This window comes from Coregonus lavaretus, assembly GCF_964263955.1.
Source record: "Coregonus lavaretus genome assembly, chromosome: 10".
Classification (NCBI taxonomy): Eukaryota; Metazoa; Chordata; class Actinopteri; order Salmoniformes; family Salmonidae; genus Coregonus; species Coregonus lavaretus.
This window is the reverse complement of record NC_139997.1, coordinates 52,834,554-52,858,705: the sequence shown is the minus strand read 5'-3', so window position 1 is coordinate 52,858,705 and position 24,152 is coordinate 52,834,554. Positions and strand designations below refer to the sequence as shown.

The 24,152-nt window shown below is 43.1% G+C and overlaps 1 protein-coding gene across 3 annotated transcripts in view; it reads left to right on the top strand.

Moving 5' to 3' along the window:
- Nucleotides 1–5,947: 5,947 nt before the first annotated feature.
- The window catches only part of LOC311135549 (gamma-aminobutyric acid receptor subunit beta-2), a gene marked incomplete at both ends in the record, with an annotated part of 78,202 nt that continues 59,997 nt past the window's right edge, over nt 5,948–24,152 (top strand). For 2 of the 3 annotated variants that reach the window (XM_084169561.1, XM_084169560.1), the window contains 3 exons: nt 5,984–6,030; nt 6,151–6,242; nt 6,953–7,020. In XM_084169561.1, the coding sequence (XP_084025687.1) occupies nt 6,170–6,242; nt 6,953–7,020 (141 nt within the window). Of the gene's footprint in view, nt 6,031–6,150; nt 6,243–6,952; nt 7,021–24,152 lie in introns of all 3 variants that reach the window. The other variant, XM_084169559.1, reaches the window with a different exon arrangement.

Sequence of the window (24,152 nt, the reverse complement as noted above, 5' to 3'; positions counted from 1 at the left end):
GTATCTTTGGTAACGGCTTGCTGTTACAGAAAAATTAACTCAGTGAGTCAAGTCAAAGTCAGAGAGTCTGCAGAGGTGGTGTGTGTCGGCAGTGGTTGTTCTGAGGTAAGCCTAGCAAGGCTCTTCTGTGAGGGGGCAAAGAAGGGGGCAAAAGGGGGGACATAGGAGGAGTGAGGAGCAGATGTTGACAAGAGGATCTCATGTGGGAGGTCTGCTGGTGGAAGAGCTCCTGTCACTCTGTTGGAATCTCCATATTTGAAGCCAAGGCACCAAAAGGCACTGTTTGGCAAGGTCGCTCAGATATACTTCCCAACTGTGGCTGAAGCTGACACTCACCCCAAGACACTCAACCCAGATTTGGCGATGGTGTCCATTGTCGTGTAGTGTAAAGGGCGCTGTGACCTTGAGAAACAGCAGGTGGCGCCTCCTCTTATTGGCGGCAGTTAATGAGGCATAGAGGATGGCTGATGGTCTCCATTTTTACTGGTTTTCCACACTTTCAAAATGTAGCTCACTCCTGGCATTGGCAAGGAAACTGTTGATAGTCATCGCCAAATAAACCTGGTGTCACAGTGGGGGGAAACCACATGGCTGCTGAAGAATGTTAACAGATGTCAAGATTGGGGTTATCATTTCCATTTTGGAGCTAATATTCATTTTTGGATACTATACATTTTATGATGTATGGTATGTATATTATAGATATCAAAAACCTTTGATGTCAATAATTGAAGTTCTTCAAATGTTTTCAAATCAACTTTAGAAACAGCACGTTCATGTACATACAGTATATGCTACTCTATTCAATGTATCTTTTGGCATGAGAAACAGTTCTGAGAAACATCAAGTTCATATTGAAAACAACTTGCTTTGGAAATTAGACTTTATTCAATGAGTCAAGTATGATTGATCCTTAGAGTACCAGATGTCCTTTTGAGTTTTTATGCTCTGATTATCTATTTTAATTGGTCAAGCTCTTTGATTTCATCACTATAAGACTACTTTGACTATACATCTTGTCAAGAGAGGCATTATTTAAATGTACCTTTTAGGGCTGTTTAATTGTGACCCTCTATTTAGATAGGGACACATAACCTTTTACTGCAGTGGGCTAAATCAAGGTCACACAGAGTGATTCTTGGAAGTCTTAAACAAATCCACTTTGAAACAAAAGTATACACCTCACACACATGGTTATGGGCTTAAATAAAGAAGACACCTGTACCATGTCAGATATAGAGTTGAAATGTATTCAGTTTTGAGTTTGCATCCCAATATTACACTTTATATACACCACAGAAGACTGAAATATAACAAAACTGTTTGACATAGAAACACTGGATTTTCAAAAAAATAGGTTTGAAAAAAAATATCAAAAAAATATCAAAATATCAATAACATTCCACCCATGAGACCAAAGAGGGCGCTTTTGGTCATTGACCGCAAGAAAGGGCTACTCAGCACTGTAAGTGCAGTCATAATTTCACTGCATTTTAAATACACAAAACCTGTTCACTGTGTTTTTTTAAATTATTATAATGTTGATACATGACGCACTGTACATACTACAGGTATATACACCAAACATCAAGATTATAATTCAGAAGATGGGTTTTCTAAAACTATTCCTCAAAAGATATGAGTACCATCTAGCCTCATTGTGCCACCCTGGCATCCTGCCACGTCGCCATCTCACTTTGGTACCTGGCCATGTCAGATGTCCACAGGGGGTCTATACACTGATCTGTGACCAGGTGCAAACTCCCCACATTAGGTTTATCAAAAAATAATCCAGTCTGTCCACACATTCTCTGGATACTGCTTTCAATAATCATGTGATGATGTTGTTTTTATGTATTACACTTTATGTAGCCTACTATATGTGTGTGTGTGTGTGTGTGTGTGTGTGTCTGTGTCTATGTGTGTGTGTGTGTGTGTGTGTGTGTGTGTGTGTGTGTGTGTGTGTGTGTGTGTGTGTGTGTGTGTGTGAATACACCCCTGGTTAGAATAGAATCGTCTGCAAAGGATGTTATTGTAATTTAAAAGCTAGCTAATAATTTAAAAGATTAAACCTATTGTGCTCCAATTTACAATCAGTTGCTCCTGAGTAGGTACATTATAATTACACGTGTATCTTTTGCAAAAAACAATGTATTTACATAACATTCTATTCAATATACCCTTTGACACAAGTGATAACATGGAAATAAACTTGTTACTGAAAATAACCTGTTGTTAATGGAAAGGTGTACCTTGTTCCAAATATTGTTACCAGTTCCTAGTCTATTAAGCTCCACAAGACCATATCAACCCTGGGACTACTTTGGGAATTGGTGTTACTGGCCCTGTGTAGTTACATGTAACAACGTCCCTTTGAAAAGTGTAAAACAAAACATATTAGTTGCATACTGGAACGATAAAATGTGTCATAACAAAAATGAGTAATTAGGCAACACGTGGATCTGTAAACACACGGTCCTTGTTCCAATTGTGTAACAACCTATACTGATAAACACTATTACCTTGTAATTATATAGCAGTTCTTAAGTAATAATAATGTTGTAGTTAGCAACATAGGCTAGGTATAGAGGCAACAGTGCTACTCAAGCAACAAGTACACTGTTACCCAAGGGTCTTTATGTACCACTATTATTTTCACATGGAAATAAAAATCTAATCAAATCAAATTGTATTTGTCACATGCACCGAATACAAAAGGTGTAGACTTCACCATGAAATGCTTACTTATGAGCCCTTTCCCAATGATGCAGAGTTAAAAATAATAAAAATAATAATAATAACACAAGAGGAATAAAATACACAAGAATGGAGCTATATACAGGGAGCACCAGTACCAGATCAATGTGCAGGGTTACGAGGTATTTGAGGTATATATGTACATATAGGCATGGGTAAAGGATCAGGATAGATAATAATAAGAGTTAAAAAAAGAACAGTGTAGCAGCAGCATATATGATGAGTGTGAAAGTGTGTGTATGTGTGTGTGTGTGTATGTGCATGTAATGTTGCTTTGAGTACACTGAGGGATGAACTCAGTGTTCTGCCCAAGCTATTTCTCTATCATGCAGATGTTGGATCATAATTTGATCCCCCTGTTGCAGGAGAACTTTCCTGAAATGCAGGAAATGTAAAATTTGTAGTGTATTTGAGATTTTAAAAGGATTCTGAAGTTTATAATGAACACTTTGAAATTTAAAATGTGATTTTCCCTTACGAAAAATGTATCAACACCTATTAAAAATGTCCATTAATTATAATCCACATAATAATTCACATTTCCTGTTGCTGCAGGCTTATCTTCTGGCGGTAGCAAAATAACTGGCTCAAATTAAGATCCTACATCTGTATATGTTTCCTTTCATCTGAAATGTAATATTAATTCAGACACCAGAGACAACAAAAAGAACATTGACTTCAGTGAGGAGATTGCATTACTTGTCAACACTCAAGTAAAAAGAAGAACTCAAACATCATGTAACTTTGGTCTTTTCAAGAGTTTATCATTTAGAAATGAGTCATCGTCTCATAGTATTTTAGGAATGTGTCTGTGTGTCTGTACATTAGTTTTAAGACATTCAGTATTTGAGCTATGACCTTTCCAGTTTATTAGTTTAACCGGCAAACATAGCACATCACTGAGTGAGTGGGTACCATTGTGAGAGGACTGCTAATGTTTACTTTCCTCCTCCTTTTCCTTGCTTGTGGTAACAGTGCGACCCAAAGTCATGGCAGATGATGCGCTGTGTTGTGCTATCTGTGTACACAGGCTCTCTGCACAAACAGGCCAGACTGGCCTCTCTCTCCATCAATACCCTCGATGCCAGGAAACAAACCCTGTATTAAAACACAGCCAAAAACACTGTATTCCAATACATGGTGTGATGCAGTTTGACTGGACATGAGGGAGATGAAAATATGACTAGTGTTTGATTATGAAGAGTCAGTAACCCATCAGTCATTTGTATCGCTGTGCTCTTCACTCTTAGTGCTGGGATGAAGTCTGTTTGACCTTGGAGAGGAAATACGTGAAAATACACTCTCTGAAAGCAACATAATCAAGTGCTAAATACTTGAGTTATGTTCTTTAGAAGTGTAGAGCAAATGAACAAGTATTAGAAGGGGTAGTGGCGGAGGCAGGGAGTTATATGCATTCATGATGAATAACAAAAGACAGATGAGTGAATGAATGAATTAGTGACTATTTAACAACCAATTTTTATTGTATTGTGCATGGTGTGTTTTTATGTATCTGCTGTAAGCCACGATGGAAGCAAAATACAAATGTCAATTTTTAGCAAATGAACTTGACCTTGTTGTTTATTCATGTTTGGCCACTGAGGCCTATGGTTTAAATGACAGATGTTCTAATGGTTATGTGTCTAACTGAGGGCAGGGTTTATCTCTCTCTACATGGTCTAATTACAATCTCAGAATAGCTGGGTTATTAAGCAAAAACATAATCTCATGTATAGCAGATCAAGCAATCAGGCTACAAGTAAACCGACACGAAACAAAATATACCCCAAGAGGGGACTTCAACATTCAATTGTGCAATAATGTCCACTAATATCATTTTGATGTAGGCCTACACATGGGGCAGCTAGTAGCTCAATGATACACATCTTAATTGTGGGTTGTTAAGGAATGACAGATGAGAGGGATGTTGATTCATTGCGACTATCGTCCGGGGTCTCCTGCGCTCCCTGGCCAGTGCGGAGCGCCATTGCATTTGTATTCCACCAAAGCTTGTCCACTTTTACGCAGCGCGTATGTCCGGTTCGGGAGTGGGTAGCGATTGCTTTGAAATGTATACCATACTTGCTATTGTTAATGTATTCTATTCGCATTATTGACGCAAGAGCAACAACTCGTGGTAATGAAACGAATTTGAGCACGCCTTCGCAAGTTTGCGTCAAAAGCACGAACGCGTAGGAGAGGTGAAGTGGGTGAAATTGATTGGGAAGTTGAGTCACGTCATAATAACTTTGAGGAGCATCCCACCTTGAAAGAGAGAGAGAGATAGAGAGAGAGAGAGAGAGAGAGAGAGAGAGAGAGAGAGAGAGAGAGAGAGAGAGAGAGCACATCCAGCGCAGTGCATGGGTAGCCTAATTTATAATTCTAAATTGTAAATGTAAATGTAAATTGGAGTTGACTATTTCTCGAATGCTCATACATGTTGTGTTTGAATTATTTCAATCTAGGCCTACATATTCTGCATATTGATCAATACCAAAGGAACTAATCAGCTGTGCCGTCGCTGCCCATCCCTCTAAACACACCTCTAAAAAATAATCCGATGATTACCATATTGGTGCTCATCATTCTGTGCCTCAAAACACCCTCGCGCGAGCTCACGCGCACTCTGAGCTGTAGCTACACACGTTCTCTCTCTTTCGCACGCACGCACGCACGCACGCACACACACACACACACACACACATACACACACACACACTGTTCAATAGGTTTTCCTCCCAACATTTTCGGGAGTAATCTGTCGAAGCATGCAACAACAACGAATCTGTCGAAGTATGCGTTGATGTTAGATAAAGTAGCCGATGCAACACCTCATCCTAATTTCTAATGTTGTAGTTTTTAAACATTCCTTCTAAGTGGAATAAAACATCGATATTAACGGAAAATAAGAAAGTAAAGTATAATATATATAACGTTTATTTCACACGTTTTAGAAAATCATGAACGCGAGTGAGATCCATCCGTTTGCCTCAAACTAACTTGTAGGCTTCGCTTACCCATTCAAATATTTTCTCTGGCAGGGAAATTGCTCTACCACCAGCATCAGCAGCCACTGCTCCTTGATGTTGTGGTAGAAAATGCGCATGCGCCACACATTGGAATTACTGCACTGGCCAGAATAAGTTGGATCTCGTCTGTCTTCACTGAAATCCAAAATCATATCAAAACTATGGCGGCGTTGAGAATAAGAAAAATGAGCTATTTTGGGGTTTGGACCTTTCCTGTAATAGTGGCTGTGGTCTGTGCGCAAAGGTAAGTGGTCAGTTTAGATGCTCTTCAACATGTATGGCTGTGCTTTACACTGTAGAAAACGCTTAAATAATGCCTTCAGAAGCCTGTAAATATAATATTGTATTCCTTCTCTTTCTCTAGTGTCAATGACCCTAGCAATATGTCAATCGTAAAAGAAACTGTGGATAGACTGTTGAAAGGATATGACATTCGCTTGAGGCCGGATTTCGGAGGTAATTGAAATAATTTAATACCAACTCTAATTGACGTTTCTATTGTCAGCCCTATAACACCCAGTTGTTGCTCTAATTGGGTGGATCGCTTAAATCCCTCTTCTCATTTTTTAAAAGTTAAACGCACATAGCCTACCCCCCGGTTGTCCAGGTAGCCTATAGATACATTGGGCTACCTCGTTCCACATGTGCTAAACGACACGGATTAGGACCACTTTATAACACAATACTAGAAGGGTATTTTACGTTGTAGGCTCTTTCAATGATACACCTTTTGACTGTAGTGTAATGAAACGTGTTTATCAATTCCCCAACCCATTGTTATGTTGGCGATTTGTGTCTAGCCTAGGCTACCTTACGAACGCGGCTATCTCTCTATTCAGGTGGAAAAGCCCTTCTTTATATTCTGCTGGGCTCAAAGGTATATACTTTCAATTTCCTCGGAAGCACTTATACGAAATAAACACCATGCACTGTGTTTTGCGATGAACATCAGAGGCACCGTGCGCACCTGCTTTTTAAAATCCCCATATTGTATCGTGGTATCTGTCTGACAACAAGTCAATGAATGATTGCTCGTGTGCTTCTGGTACGCAGCTGCTATAATTCAAAGTGTTAGGCTACATTTGTGGTTTATGGTATTCATTTAATAAACAAATAAAAATCATGAAATGGTTAACATTACGGTCCGTTTTGTTGATTTTTTGCAGGTCCCCCTGTGGGAGTGGGGATGAATATAGACATAGCCAGCATAGACATGGTATCTGAAGTCAATATGGTAAGTACTCGATTATCACCCTCTCCAAATGATTTGTGGGCATTGCTCGGATATTCCATGCACTGTCTCTCCCAAAGGAAACCCCCCAGCGCACTGCACGGAATAGGCTACTAGTCAAACCAATGCTATCAAAATATTTAGTCTTCTCACCGCTGTATTGATCTGCTGGGTATTGTCAATACACCTACAGTGATTGCTTGGAGAATGGGGTAAGAACAATCCAAAAGCCCTCAGAAGTCATCTCAATGGCAACAACCCATTTTACTATGACTATCGACGTTTTTAAATTCACACCTGTAGGCCTAGCATGTTGTTGCTAATCCACCCATAAGAGAGTTTCACAACTGTGAATGTTTCCTAGAAACATGTTTCAGGTTGTAACCTGAATTTCAATTTATGGCGGTTGATTATGGAAGCTCCTGCCTTAAGGGATGAAGACAAGGTGTTGGTTGACAACATGTCACATACCTGTGTTTGAGAAGAGTGAACAAGGTGGTTTGAGTCTTTGTAATGTGTTTAGCCTGGAAATACTAATGTTTCAAGGAATTTATTAAGTGGATACTGGTGGATACAAGTTTTGCTTCATGCAAGAGCATCCCCTAGTGCTACTTAGTCAGAACTGCATGTCAGTGTAGAGGGTGACAGGATTTGACTGAGAGGTAGGTCCCTCCACCAAACCCTTGGGTATGTTTTGGATAAAATCCATGGTTATGCTTCCAGTCATATCAATATCTCTGCTAATCTCTGCTTTTAGTGTGTTTTAGGTTGTTTTGTCATTTGTTAGATTTGACACTTGTTATGAGAAAAGGTATGCCTCCATTGTAGTAGACGAATAAGGGCTTTTTATATGACACTGAAATTGAAATTATTATAATAAATATAAATAATATAATTAATACATGTATTTAGATTACTGCTGAGTTCACATACAATAACTGCATTTGTGATGAAATAGCAGGCACATACAAAGGTCTAGCTTTGCTCAGGTTAATTTCTACTCTACTGGTTGTTGAAATGAGGTTTTCCAGTTGAAGTGGGACTCATCATAATACGAAGTTAAGAGCACACAATTGACTATTTTTGGCACAAATACCCATAGGCATTAGTTTAAACTGTTGCCATCATAGTCGTTCCCCAGACCAAATGTAATTCCAGTTGGGTTTATTGTATAAAATAATATGTATGATTAACAAGATGTTACTCGTGGAAGTTGCCCTTGTCCGCCATATTAGTATTCATTTGCATGATGTCAGAGGAAGGCCAGAGAGAGTAAACACATAGATCACTGGTCTAGTGCCCCTCCACATTTTGATTAGTCTGGCTCTGACTCCTGCATGCCTTCATCCAGATTAAACACTGATTTTCATTGTGTAGCCAAAGCGAGTGGTCAACGCACCATGAACTGAAGGTTACGTCATGGTAGGCAGCTGCCTGTGGCAATGTGAACGACCCCTCTGTGATGACAAAAAGTTATGCATCTGCATGTTTAATCTCCTAATAAACGGCCTAATCCATGCTTCATGGTTGGCAGAATTCCTGAATGAAGCACCTGGGTTATTGTTTTAGAGAATGATTTGACCTTTAATGCTTTCAACAAATATGCTCAGCGACTATTATCACACTGCGCTAATCCACAAAGCCGGGCTGGAAGTAAACATAGGAGAGGGATTGTGTTCTTCCAAAACGTTTTTATTTATTTTATTCGATTTAAAAAAAAATCGTTACTTTAAGTAAAATGATCGGCATAATATCATCAAAAATAGTATTGCAATATGTAACTGTATAAATGTTTTCCCCCCATCACTACTCTATGGTGCCTCCTCTTTTATCTCAGCACCCCCAAGCTTTCAGCTCCTCTGAAGATCACTGCTGGGATACGGATGACTTCTTCTTCTCTTTAGACTCTTTAGAGTTGGTTGAAAGCATAAGCCTCTCTACCTCCCCAGAGAAGCCCACATAGAAGTAGAGTGGAAGGAGGGGATGGGACAATAGGGTTTGCTAATGGACCCCTTTTAACAAGAGGCTGAGTGAGGGTAAAGTGTTTTATGTCTACCGACAACCCATCCTCTCCTACCCTCCTCTGCTGTACTCCAGCAGCACCATGTCTTTAGCAGCTCCTCTACCTGCCCCAGACAATGTTAACTCATTAGAGCCAGGGAAGGGAGCTCCGTGGTGGTCTGATTGGTCTGTGGAACAAAGGCCCCAGGTGCCGTCTGTCCTCTGTGGTTGGAATTCACCACGGTTACTGAGTCACGTACAGTATGTTCATCCAGCGTGCAAGGTATATAATAGGCCTGTGTTTGAATGCACATTCCCCCAAAAGGTCCTCTGCTCCTGGGTGCTCTTCCACCCAGAGCCCTGGGAGGAGAGCAAAAGTTAGATGTAAGGCTGGGCGAGGTAAATCCTTGGCTTCAGGCCTGGTGCGTGTGAAAGTGTCATGACATTAACAACCTGCCATTTGCAGTGGCAGCGTCCGTGAGGTTGGAGGGAAGGTCATGCACCTCATGTTGCTTGGGGTTCATATGATTCAGAGATAGACAAACACAATAGAACACACAGAATACAAATGAAATAGAGCAACTGCAACTCCAGGCAGCAAGTTAATTTTTTTTCATGAATGGCTGGCTGGGTAAGTGGTAGAATCTACTGCAGTTTTGCCCTACATTTATACTTTCTTTCTTTCTTTCTTTCTTTCTTTCTTTCTTTCTTTCTTTCTTTCTTTCTTTCTTTCTTTCTTTCTTTCTTTCTTTCTTTCTTTCTTTCTTTCTTTCTTTCTTTCTTTCTTTCTTTCCTTCCACGTTGAGCAATATTACTGTTGAATGAGCAATTTTATTGTTGAAGACTCAGGGAAATAAATACTCAGTGTTGAGGATGAGACAAACTTCTTCTCCTGTTCCAAAAATCAGAAATACCATTATTGATGTAGACAAAGGTCAAGAGGAGCTTATTGATCGCTGGAGAAGATGCTCAGAATGCAGAGCCCTCCATTTTGAATCTCAGAACAGTCGACTCATGGCAGCTGTGGAGATCAAGATATCACAGTCATATCTGTAGAAAACGTTGAAGAACAGACTGTGCTGTATCAAAGGATTACTATACTGTATGATTAAGTGATTGAGAGATACAACGTGGAGTAAAATTTGCCTAAGGCGTGTTTATGTTGGCATAGTTGGGCACATTTATTGCAATAAGTTTAATATATTGTAGTCTGAGTGTTCCTGAGATGACACATGTAGCTGATAGGGGAGAGTGGGGTAAGTTGAGCCAAAGGGTTAATTGAGCCACCCGTTGTTTCTAAGCAACCATACATAACATTAATCACGTGACCAAATATTTAGGAAGTCATCATTTCATGCAGTCTGTGAAGGAAGAAACCAAGTCAAATTAATGAATTGTGTTAGAGGTTTCATGATTCTTGTATCTAAACCAAAGTAAATCATTTAAAGATTGTTCTATACATCAGTTGGGTTTTCTTTAAGTTTCAATATGAGGTCCTAAACCTAGCATGGTAGTGCATCCTTGTAGCTGTGTGGGCTAATATAGTCCAAATGTTTGCCTTATGGTAAGTTGAGTCATTGGCCATGGGGTTAAGTTGAGCCAATTGTTGAGCCAATAGAAAGTTGAGCAAATTGAGGTATTTTCTTCCCAGGTGTAATACAAGGCATTATCGCTGGGATATGAGGTAACACCAGGGCCTATGTTAAAAAAAGTACACATTGTTAAAAAGTGTAAAAAAAAAAAAAGATACAAAGTGTTTGTTAGGTGTAAAGCATGTGTTAAAAGATGCTTAAAATGATTAAAAGACAAAAGGTGATTGTGATTGTTTTGAATTGTGTTTGGGAAATCAAGATAGACATGGTTTTCAAAACGTAGTGGTCACATTTCATTCAGTACATAAATTAGCAGGCGGCTCAATTTACCCTGTCCCATGGCTCAACTTACCCCATACCTGGGGTAAGTTGTGCCAAGAGATCACTTTTTTGGACAACCTATGTATTCAAAACTGTAATGTTTATTGTTTTGGACAAGCTATGTTTTCAAAACTGTAACTGATTATTTCCAGGGAGACACAACATCCTGAAATACACTGAGTGTACAAAATATTAGGAACACCTTCCTAATATTGAGTTGCACTCCTCTTTTTGCCCTCAGAACAGCCTCAATTTGTCGGGGCATGGACTGTTGAGCGTGAAAAACCCAGCAGCATTGCAGTTCTTGACACACTCAAACCGGTGTGCCTGGTACCTACTACCATACCCCGTTCAAAGGCACTGAACTATTTTGTCTTGCCCATTCACCCTCTGAATGGCACACATACACAATCAGTAAACATGGTCACCCTCATAGATATCATCCTGACTAATTTACCCTCTAAATACACCTCCGCTGTCTTCAACCAGGATCTCAGCGATCACTGCCTTATTGCCTGCGTCCGTAATGGGTCCGTGGTCAAACGACAACCCCTCATCACTGTCAAACGCTCCCTAAAACACTTTAGCAAGCAGGCCTTTCTAATTGACCTGGCCCGGGTGTCCTGGATGGATATTGACCTCATTCCGTCAGTAGAGGATGCCTGGTTGTTCTTTAAAAGTGCTTTCCTCTCCATCTTAAATAAGCATGCCCCATTCAAAAAATTCAGAACTAAGAACAGATATAGCCCCTGGTTCACCCCAGACTTGACTGTCCTTGACCAGCACAAAAACATCCTATGGCGTACTCTATTAGCATTGAACAGCCCCGCGATATGCAACTTTTCAGGGAAGTCAGGAACCAATATACACAATCAGTTAGGAAAGCAAAGGCAAGCTTTTTCAAACAGAAATTTGCATCCTGTAGCACTAACTCCAAAAGGTTTTGGGACACTGTAAAGTCCATGGAGAATAAGAGCACCTCCTCCCAGCTGCCCACTGCACTGAGGCTAGGAAACACTGTCACCACCGATAAATTTATGATAATTGAGAATTTCAACAAGCATTTTGTGATGGCTGGCCATGCTTTCCACCTGGCTACCCCTAACTTGTTCTCAACTGGCTTACCTGGTTAAGTAAAGGTGAAAAAAGGTTTCATGATGCTTGTATCTAAACCAAAGTAGATAGTTTTAAGATAGTTTTGTACATCAGTTATGTACAGTATAAGCTATAATATGAGGTCCTAAACCTAGTATGAAAGTGCATCCTTCTAGCTCTGTGGGATAATATAGTCCAAATGTTTGCCTTGGGGTAAATTGAGATTATGGGCATTGGGTAAATTGAGCCAATGGCCACCATACCCCATATACATGATGATTACATTTAGTCAGTTTTATGCATAATAAGCATATAATTTTTGCAATGTGTCATGATTATGAACTCAAGATAGTGCATTTTTATTGTTACAGAGCAGACATCATCCATTTGAGCAGCAGTAAGGGATGAAAAAATAGACTGAATGACACTGAAGAGGTACATTGACATAAAATAAAACAAACATGTACCTGTGTGAAAGAGAGGCTATGATAGAGTAGCAGAAGCACACAATGTCTAATCTGATGACACGGAGTCTGAGCTTGCTAAACATATCTAGAATCTTGTGGACCAGTTTCATGGGCTTAGTAGCCTCAAATGCAGAGAACTTGCCTACTATTTGGCCAGACAATTGGTCAAGAGATATTGAACAGAGAGATCTGTATCTAAATGTAGGCATACATTTAAATTTACATCATTAAGCAGACGCTCTTATCCAGAGCGATTTACAGGAGCAATTAGGGTTAAGTGCCTTGCTTAAGGGCACATCGACAGATTTTTCACCTAGTCGGCTCGGGGATTAGAACCAGCAACCTATCGGTTACTGGCACAACGCTCTTACCCACTAAGCTACCTGCCGCCCATTTAAGATATACAATATACAGTGGGGGAAAAAAAGTATTTAGTCAGCCACCAATTGTGCAAGTTCTCCCTCTTAAAAAGATGAGAGAGGCCTGTAATTTTCATCATAGGTACACGTCAACTATGACAGACAAAATGAGAGAAAAAAATCCAGAAAATCACATTGTAGGATTTTTAATGAATTTATTTGCAATTTATGGTGGAAAATAAGTATTTGGTCAATAACAAAAGTTTCTCAATACTTTGTTATATACCCTTTGTTGGCAATGACACAGGTCAAACGTTTTCTGTAAGTCTTCACAAGGTTTTCACACACTGTTGCTGGTATTTTGGCCCATTCCTCCATGCAGATCTCCTCTAGAGCAGTGATGTTTTGGGGCTGTCGCTGGGCAACACGGACTTTCAACTCCCATCGAGGGAGATTATCAGTGGTCTTGTATGTCTTCCATTTCCTAATAATTGCTCCCACAGTTGATTTCTTCAAACCAAGCTGCTTACCTATTGCAGATTCAGTCTTCCCAGCCTGGTGCAGGTCTACAATTTTGTTTCTGGTGTCCTTTGACAGCTCTTTGGTCTTGGCCATAGTGGAGTTTGGAGTGTGACTATTTGAGGTTGTGGACAGGTGTCTTTTATACTGATAAAAAGTTCAAACAGGTGCCATTAATACAGGTAACGAGTGGAGGACAGAGGAGCCTCTTAAAGAAGAAGTTACAGGTCTGTGAGAGCCAGAAATCTTGCTTGTTTGTAGGTGACCAAATACTTATTTTCCACCATAATTTGCAAATAAATTCATTAAAAATCCTACAATGTGATTTTCTGGAGAAAAAAAATCTCAATTTGTCTGTAATAGTTGACATGTACCTATGATGAAAATGACAGGCCTCTCTCATCTTTTTAAGTGGGAGAACTTGCACAATTGGTGGCTGACTTAATACTTTTTTTCCCCACTGTACCACACCCCATTCCATTAATTTAACTTTGACCTACCTGCACCATCAACCACTGTCACAGGACCAGGCAGGTCACTTGTGATAGAAGTCAGTATTCAACGTACATCCATGTCTGAGGACACCGGGAGATGACGTGGAAACCGGCCACTAGGGGCAATAGTGAGCGCTGTTGGTTTTGCTAGGGTGTTGTGGAAGGGGATGGCGGATGGATGTAAGCATCTGTCTCTGGTTCCAAAGGTTGCATGTTGTCTCTGGTTCCAAAGGTTGCATGTTAGAAACTAGCGCTAGAGAGTTGTTTTTGATCATTTTGTTTTAAGCCTATCCCAAACCTTAACCCTTACCTTAACCATTCGGAGTTAATGCCTAACCTTAAGAATTCAGAGTTAATGCCCCCCCTATGGTTAGTTAGCATATATTAGCTAGCAGAGCACAGTAATGTGTGTGAAATTTGCCCAGAGAAATGACTGTTTGCGCTACGTACTGGACAAAATGCAATGCAGGTGCAATATATGTTATCTCCGTAAGGGATGTAGAAGACATTTCAAACTAGATGCTGCTGTACTACATATGGTGGGGAAACCAGTCTTGTCATTTTAATGGATTTGAGATACAATTAAATGATAGATTACATGCATGTTGATGGTGGATCATCCATCCTGGCTGGGCTAGTCCTCTGTGCTCTGGAAATGTGATACTCATGTGTACAGTCTCACGAAGCCATCCTTTCAAAATCTTGTCTCGTTGACAAGCAAGCAAATCCGGCTCTTCACAGGCTAGTGTATAGCTAATTGTTTGTCAAGCAGTGTCTTTTAGAAATGAACAAGTTGAAGAGAAGTTTCACAGAAAGGCCAAATAGATTTGGCTTTTTTCCCCCTTAATCTATTCGATTAACATTATTCATGTGATTCATGTGATTAGCAGGTAACCCTGACTGAGACATGACATGCATTTTTCACTAAGGCTGTTGAAAGTCGTAATAATACTGAGTTATCCCTTATACAGCCACATACAAAAAAACTAAACTGCCATGAATTACATTTCCTGGAAAAATACAAATGAATTTTGTTTTTAGTTTTTCATCAGTCAGGCTTTGACGTGTGGCCTGTTACATGGCAAATGGTTTCATTTTCAGTTCACTTGCCCTGTAATGGTGTTTTGGGTCCCTTTCACTCAAAAGCTGTTTACCTATTTAACCTGCCTTTTCCAACTTGACAGCCATGGGAACTAACAAAGCACAGACACAGGCAGACCCACTGGCATTGTATACATTGCATATGCTCGGTTCATGCATCATTCAGGGAAAAGTATGTGCGGAGGGAATTCACAAGAGAGTGTGTGTTTGTATGGGTAGATACTAGAGAGTAACAGCAACGCATACTGCATTCCAAATAATTCATTAGCTTTTGTTTAGATACGTCCCTCTAGAGTTTGGGATCAATTTTATATCCAGTCATACGCCTGATAAAATGCAAAGGACATTGATTAATGATGTTGATGATGATGATGGTGGTAATGGTGAGGATGGTTCCTTGCCTTTTAGATGTGTGGCTGATGAACATAACTGGCATGGAGACAACAAACGATCCCACCGAACTTAATACAGAAGTTGCCAAAGGTGATGGACATATTGCTGTTATCCCAGGATTTGAGCTAGCTATACGTTTTAGATCATTTCTCGCGCTTACATCTCACTCTCCAATGTCTGTGGCTGCTCTAGGCACTGTTGTTTTCTAGTGTTGTTGTTGTGATCAACAAACTACAGTGATCTTGATGTCTATGTTCTCTCGGGAGCCTTGGTGATGATAGAGCTAGAATGGCCCACTGCCTCTGTCTATCACAGAACATGGTTCCTAGGGTAACTTTTGTTCTGCATACTCTGTGTTTCACTCAGAGAAAACTAATTTGCTGATTGTATCCAAAAGACACTAGACTCATACATTCCTACACTTGCAGTTTAATTGAAAAGTGAAATTGAAACCAATTTGCTGACCCCATCCGTATGTGGAACTCTGGGGAGAGTCAATTATGGGGCTCTTATGTAATAATCTCTTTGTGGTTATATTACCCTCCATATATTGGTATATTACCTTTTACATGGTGAGGCTCTTGCATGTTACGTATGACAATGTTGAAGATTGCCCTCTGCACTTTACTTCATTGATTCTTGTGAAGTGTATTATTATTGTATACACTGAGTGTACAAAACGTTAGGAACACCTTCCTAACATTGAGCTGCACCCCCTTTTGCCATCAGAACAGCCTTAATTTGTCGGGGCATGGACTCTATAAGGTGTCGAAAGCATTCCACAGGGATTGTGGCCTATGTTGACTCCAATTCTTCTCACAGTTGTGTCAAGTAGGCTGGATGTCCTTTGGGTGGTGGACCATTCTTGATACACACGGGAAACTGTTGAGCGTGAAAAACCCAGCACTCAAACTGGTGCGCCTGACACCTGCTACCATACCCCATTCAAAGGCACTTCAATCTTTCACCCTGTGAATGGCACACATACACAATCCATGTCTAAATTGTCTCAAGGCTTACAAATCCTTCTTTAACCTGTCTCCTCCCCTTCATCTACACTGATTGACATGAATTTAACAGGTGACATCAATAAGGGATCATAGCTTTCACCTGGATTCACCTGATCAGTCTTATGTCATGGAAAGAGCAGGTGTTCCTAATGTTTTGTGCACTGTATACTTTATGTGGCAGCTTAAGTGAGTGGGTGGGGAGTTCCTGTTCGTTATAATCCATAACGTTGCCATGTTGATTTTAACAGCGAAGAGACGTGCGGTGGGCCATGTCACATGACCATCTCCTCCATTACACAAATGAGTCACAAGCTAAGGGGAGCTATGTCATGTTTAGTCAGCCCAGTAATTGTCATAATGGCTGCCTCTGAGCTTTGATATGCCCCTCTTTCATTTCATCAACTTTGATCCAATACCAGAAAAGCAATAAACCTCTTCCATGTACATGTAGCACACCCCCTTTCATTATTAAAGTTAATGAAACAAATGGCGGCTTGTTCCATTTAAAAGGCAATTGCGGTTCGGATTGGAAATGTTAATGTTTCCGTGTGAATCATTTGCCTTAGTGGATTAATTAAGTTGGTTGGAGATTCCAGCACACACAGGCTTTCATCAAGCACTATTTTAAAATTATGTTTGAAAGCGATGAGTTCATCCTAATGGAAGCCTCTGTGCTCATACTGTCACGATCGTTTATAGACTGGACGGACCAAGGCGCAGCGTGATAAGCATACATGTTTATTTAAACGAATGAACACGCGACAAAACAACAAACGAAACGTGAAGTCCAAGGTAACACACAAACATACCATAACTGGAACAAGATCCCACAACTAACAGGTGCCAAAAGGCTGCCTAAGTATGGGCCCCAATCAGAGACAACGAGCTACAGCTGCCTCTGATTGGGAACCACCCCAGTCAACATAGATCTACACATTCTAGATCTTAACATAGAAAAATCAACATAGCAACACACAACACGGAATATACACACCCTGACTCAACAAATAAACGTCCTCAGAGTCAGGGCGTGACAGTACCCCCCCCCCCCCCCCAAAGGTGCGGACTCCGACCGCGCCACATAAACATAACAGGGTAGGGGCCGGGTGGGCATTCCGCCTCGGAGGCGGATCCGGCTCCGGGCGTGACCACCACTTACTCTCCACCTCCCTGTTGCGCCCCTGGTCTGGTCTGGACCTCGGCGCGCTGCTTCCCCTCTCCTTCCTCCCACGACGTACCAAGCCCTGTCTGGACCCTGGTGTGGGAGACCCCGAACCTGGAGAGGGGCTGACGTCTGGGACTGGACTGGAACCGCTGACTGGAGCTGGACCCGACGACGGTGGATCGAACTGCTCTGGCTCCGGAGTGGAGCCGCTGACCGGAGCTGGATCAGGCACCGGTGGAGCGGACTGCTCTGGCTCCGGAGTGGAGCCGCTGACCGGAGCTGGACTGGACCCTGGTGGAGCGGATTGCTCTGGCTCCGGAGTGGAGCAGCTGACCGGAGCTGAACTGGGCACCGGTGGAGCGGACTGCTCTGGCTCCGGAGTGGAGCAGCTGACCGGTGCCGGACAAGGCACCGGTGGAACAGGCACGGGCCGTGCCGGACTGGACACACGCACCACTGGCTTGGTGCGGGGAGCAGGAACGGGCCGTACCGGACTGACGACGCGCCCCACTGGCCTGGTGCGGGGAGCAGGAACAGGCCGGGCCGGGCCGGGCTGGCAACGCGCACATCAGGCTTGGTGCGAGGGACAGGAACAGGCCGGACCGGGCTGGTGACGCGCACCACTGGCTTGGTGCGAGGGACAGGAACAGGCCGGACCGGGCTGGCGACGCGCACCACTGGGTTGATGCGAGGAGCAGGAACGGGCCGGACCGGACTGCGAAGGCGGACTGGAGGTCTGGAGCGGAGAGCTGGCACAACCCGTCCTGGCTGGCTGCCCACTTTCACTACACATGCGGGGCGCTGGCACAGGACGCACTGGGCTGTGCACGCGCACTGGCGATACAGCTCGTAGAACAGGCGCAGGATATGCGGGACCGAGGAGACGTACTGGAGACCAGGAGCGTTGAGCCGGCACACCCCGTCCTGGCTGAATGCCCATCTTCGCACGACACGTGCGTGGTGCTAGCACAGGACGTACAGGACTGTGCCGGAACACTGGCGACACAGTACGAAGCTCCGCATAACACGGAGCCTGCCCAGTCACATTCCTCCTCGCGTAAGTACGGGGAGTTGGCTCTGCTCTACCTCTAGGCTCCGCCAACCACCCTTTTAGCACCCCCCCAACATTTTCTTGGGGCTGTCTCTTGGGCTTCTTCCTCGGCCGGCGCCTTCCACGTTGCCGCTGCTCCTCTCTATATCGCGCCTCCACTGTCTCCTCCCAAGGACGGCGATCCATCCCGGCCTGAATCTCCTCCCAAGTCCAGGATCCCTTCCCGTCCAGGATCTCCTCCCAGGTCCAGGCTGTCTGCTCCTGGACACGCTGCTTGGTCCTCGTATGATGGGATCTTCTGTCTAGGGCATGGATGGGGAAGGGCACATCAACTGGTATAAGGGGAATCCCTAACTTATACGAGAAACTGCGATCAATAAAATTCCCAGCTGCGCCTGAATCGACTAGCGCCTTATGCTGGGAGTGAGGAGAAACCTCGGGAAACACAACTTGGATACACATGTGTACAACAGAGAGCTCTGGGTGATCGAGGCATCAGTGCGTGGCCTGCTGCCTCGATCCCTAGGAGATCCTCCCCAGCACCGAACCGCAGTGTGTCCTCTGCGGCCACAGTTGTTGCAGGGGACGGCCTCTCTCCTGGTCTCTCTCTTCTTCTCTCTAGCACCAGCACCCCCGAGCTCCATAGGGCTCGGCTCGGAGGTGCTGGGGGATGGAATGGACGGCCCCAGCTCCGGACGTCCGCGGGTAGCCAACAGGGTATCCAGACGAATCGACATGTCCACCAGCTGATCGAAACTTAGGTTGGTGTCCCTGCAGGCCAACTCTCGGCGAACGTCCTCCCTTAGGCTGCACCTATAGTGGTCGATGAGGGCCCTCTCATTCCATCCCGCATTGGCAGCCAGAGTCCGGAAATCCAGTGCGAATTCCTGCGCGCTCCTCTTCCCCTGTCTGAGGTGGAACAGACGCTCCCCCGCCGCTTTCCCCTCTGGGGCATGATCGAAAACCGCACTGAAGCGACGGGAGAACTCCGCATAACTGACTGTAGCGGCGTCTATTCCCCTCCACTCGCCGTTGGCCCACTCCAGTGCCTTGCCGGACAGACAGGAGATGAGGGCGGAAACACTCTCGTATCCCGAGGGCGCCGGGTGGATGGTTGCCAGGTAGAGTTCTACTTGAAGCAGGAAACCCTGACACCCGGCAGCGGTGCCATCATAAGCCCTCGGGAGCGAGAGCCGAATCCCACTGGACTCCGGAGATGGAACGATGGGTATGGCTGATGGTGGTGTTATTGTTGGAGGAGGTGTGGGCAAACCTCCTCTCTCCCATCGGCTCAAGGTGTCCATCACCTCTTGCATGGCGGTGCCCAGTCTCTGGATCATGGCGTCTTGGTGGATTACGCGCTCCTCCAGTGATCCCGTTGGCACCGCTGATCCTGCTGACTCCATGTAGGGTGTGTTATTCTGTCACGATCGTTTATAGACTGGACGGACCAAGGCACAGCGTGATAAGCATACATGTTTATTTAAACGAATGAACACGCGACAAAACAACAAACGAAACGTGAAGTCCAAGGTAACACACAAACATACCATAACTGGAACAAGATCCCACAACTAACAGGTGCCAAAAGGCTGCCTAAGTATGGTCCCCAATCAGAGACAACGAGCTACAGCTGCCTCTGATTGGGAACCACCCCGGTCAACATAGATCTACACATTCTAGATCTAAACATAGAAAAATCTACATAGCAACACACAACATGGAATATACACACCCTGACTCAACAAATAAACGTCCTCAGAGTCAGGTCGTGACACATACTGTGTTTCCATGTTGACCCTCACTCTCATCCTAAAACATTATTTTGTATTAATCTTATAGAAAAAGGTATTGGCAGTCTTTCTGGATACACAGACACATGTGGTTGTTGTGTTTTGTCCTTCTAGGACCATACAGTAACATCTAATTGCTTTTGCACTTTGTCTGCATCTTTTATTGATTGGCTGAATTTGGAAACACTGGGTTAATACAATTGTCACATGATGTCACACATGAACTAAATCATCAAACATTCATAATTTTTTGGGGCACCTTTGGTTTATGTAAGTGGCCATGTTATTTTCACACACTTAAACAATGACATTCTGCTTTTAATTAGATGGAACAAGAGGGATATTCCCCAGTTAAACTGGAGCATAAATATTCATGTCTCTAGCACCCATGGCAGTAAGTTCACACTGCAGACTCAACAAGACTTTACCAACTTGACTTCTAATGGTTGGAGGCTCCCACTTGTCTGCTCTGCTCAAGAAAGGCCTGTCATGGCTCATTAGAAATACAGGCTATCTTATCCACTGTACAGTCCAGTATATATGGCATGAGTGTCATTATATAGTGCAGCACCACGGAGCCACCTGCTTGCCCATTACAATCATGTGACTTGTGACTAGTGTCGCACACACTGTTGGTAGTGGGGGCCACTAGAACTGTTGGGGGACCTCTTGTTGGTCCTATTTGGGACATTGAAGAGGCTGCTATGGAGAATCTGAACAACTGCCAAGACGTAGGCCTAGTTAACTAGCATGTGTTAAAAAGTGTGACTTAGCTGTGCTCCTATCTTGGCTATAGATGATAATGGCTGTCATTATCAGCCATTATCTGTCATTATCAGTCATTATTATCAGGCATGTGAACATGTGAATTCTTATTCTCTCTACCAGGAATTGCATTCAGACAGAGGGAGTGAAAAATATAATGTCTGTCACTCATTTAACATTTGTTCATAGAACTTCAACTTGCTCTAGAATCACTGTTGATCACCCCTGGCTCCAGCCAATCTCATTGTCAATTCCCTAAGCCTGTGTGCTGAGGTTGTTGGGCTGAAGTTGAGTGAGGCTTTATAGTACCAGAATTAAACCTGTTCTTCGCCAGTAAGGCACACATCTGCTGAATCATGCCTCTCTGCCAAGTTTCTACACTGTCTGTAGAGGTTATTTCTTTTTTTATTGCTTTCTCAAATACTTACGCATCACTCATCCGCAACTGTCTGCACACCCTAACTGCGCCCTCTCTCACCCTCCTCCACTCCTTCGCTTCACATATATTCCATATCCTGTCTTGTTTATCATGCATTGCATGCTGTACCTCCTCTGACATATCTCCTTCCCACTCCACCTCTCAGTTTTTGCCCTATGCTCATGCTACTTGTCTCTCTCTCTCTCTCTCTCTCTCTCTCTCTCTCTCTCTCTCTCTCTCTCTCTCTCTCTCTCTCTCTCTCTCTCTCTCTCTCTCTTCTCTCTCTCTCTCTCCCTCGCTCACTGCCTCAATCCCTCCACTCTTGTTATGTCTTTGATGGGTGCCAGCTGAAAACCCTTGGATTCACAGCTGTAAAAGTCAGCTGGCCCTAGAACTCATTGAAAGTATTGGAAAATCATTGAAAGTATTGGAAATTGTTTTGAAACCCAGCGAAAAACAAACAGGTTTTACAGCATTTTGTATCTAAGAAATGTGTAAGGATGATGAAAGAATTCCAATGGGGTGTACCCATGGTTACTAAGTGTGAGATTGGCCTAGCTGGGGGAAGTGGGAGAGCAGAGGAGGGTACCTAGCCTTAAGGGAACACAGACAGTCTGACAGAGTGATGCTATTACTGTATACTGGATAGGCCCCTTCCATAGCCTAGCATAGCATGGCTGGGGGGACTCTAGTTTAGCTATACCCTCATTCTCATCATACACACATTGACAAACACTAATGATTTACTGCTTAAATTATTATTAATGATGCAGAGATTGCTTATCATGCAATTAGGGATAGTGCTCCAAATGTCAAGGGAAGGCAGGCATGTAATCAATTCCCTGTGGTTAGACCACAGTAGTTATTCACTGATTCAGTGGTGCTGCTGACAGTGAAGAATGAGCTGGGATGTATAGCCTTCAGGTCGTAGCTGCAGCACTATGCACATAGGCTGCTGCATCTTGCTTGCTTGTCACAGGGCAGCGTTGGGAATTGACAACATATTGTCTTGTGCTCATTGTGGAACGATAATCTCCCCACCTGTTCTCTCACAGCGTTCGAGAATGGCTGAGGCCGGCACTACGGAACGGACAAGGCGGAGTGACAAATGAAAGTGGGTTAATCTCCGCCAGTGCTACTCTCTCTGTGCTGTTCGGGATGCAGCACCGATGGAGCTTGCTCTATTTATTTAGTGTTAATAGTCACATGTGGCTGTCCCTCTGTCACTAATGGGCCCAGCTGGGGTGCTGGGCAAGGAACACTGAACACTGGGCTCTCCTATCTGATGTGAATATTGTGCATGGGTAAATGAACACACAAACCTAGATTTGTCTCTGTTAGATAAATAGCTGACTGGCAATGACACATGGATGTGTGACTGATATATTTCTCTTCACCTTACTACACAGTAGAACATGCAAATCAATTTATAACATTTTTGACATGCGTTTTTCTGGATTTTTTTGTTGTTATTCTGTCTCTCACTGTTCAAATAAACCTACCATGAAAATGATAGACTGATCATGTCTTTGTCAGTGGGCAAACGTACAAAATCAGCAGGGGATCAAATACTTTTTTCCCTCACTGTATAGCACTGTAAGAATGTAAGATCAATACATCCACTAGAACATACCAAAAGCCAATCGACTCCAACTCTGAAGAAATCTCAAAAGGTTCTAACAGTAAAAATCTAAAGCTGGAATAAGAAATGCTCTACTCTGCAGTGAACTACCGGCCTATCCCTCTACCTGTGTGATGGAAAGCAGATATAGCCACTCCACTCCACTGACACTGTGTATGATTCGAAGATTAATCAAGCTATGTCTACAGTCTTGAGTGTGAAGGAGCTCCTCACAGTTATTTCATATATGAAGTGTTAGCGCTGTGCCTGTGACTGGACAGCGAGTCATTTCAGCCAGCCACAGTGTGAGGTACAGAGGTGAGAATAGGTGTCGCTGCTCACGCTGACTAGAGATGGAGTGTTATCATTCTGCTGTCCCAATGCGTCATGTCATCAAGGACTCTAATTGGCTATCCGGCAAGCCACCTTTGAACAAGCTACAGTATATCTGTTTTTTCCCTCACTGAGTTTAGCTGAGAAAAGAATTGAGAAAAGAATTGTGAGTTGTCAATGGTCAAACATACTGTATCTAAAGAGACTTGTCAAATCACTGTATTGTTCTTCAGCAGGGATGATTGCATTTAATGAGGAACCCTGTAACCATGGAAGCTCTTAGAAAATTCAGCTTAAGAACTCAGATTTAAACCAAAAATACTGGTAAAACACTTTCAGCTCACATGAGCTCACTGTCTCTCCTCCCTGTGCTGTCTCGCTGTCTTACATTCCCGCTTTCGTCTTTTTCTTCATCAAGTGGAAGTAGAGAGGTAAATTAACCCAAGAACAACTAAGGTGCTTTCTGGGCCAAGTGGTTTGCATCAGCAGTTTTGCTAAAGCTGATCCCCAAAACAATTCCTGCGCTTTTAATTATGCAGGCCGACAACAGTGGCTAAGGGAGCTAACTAAAGGAGGGGAAACAGAGGGAAGCATGAAGGGAGGAGGATTAGTGGGTCAGGGTTGCCCAATGCGTGGG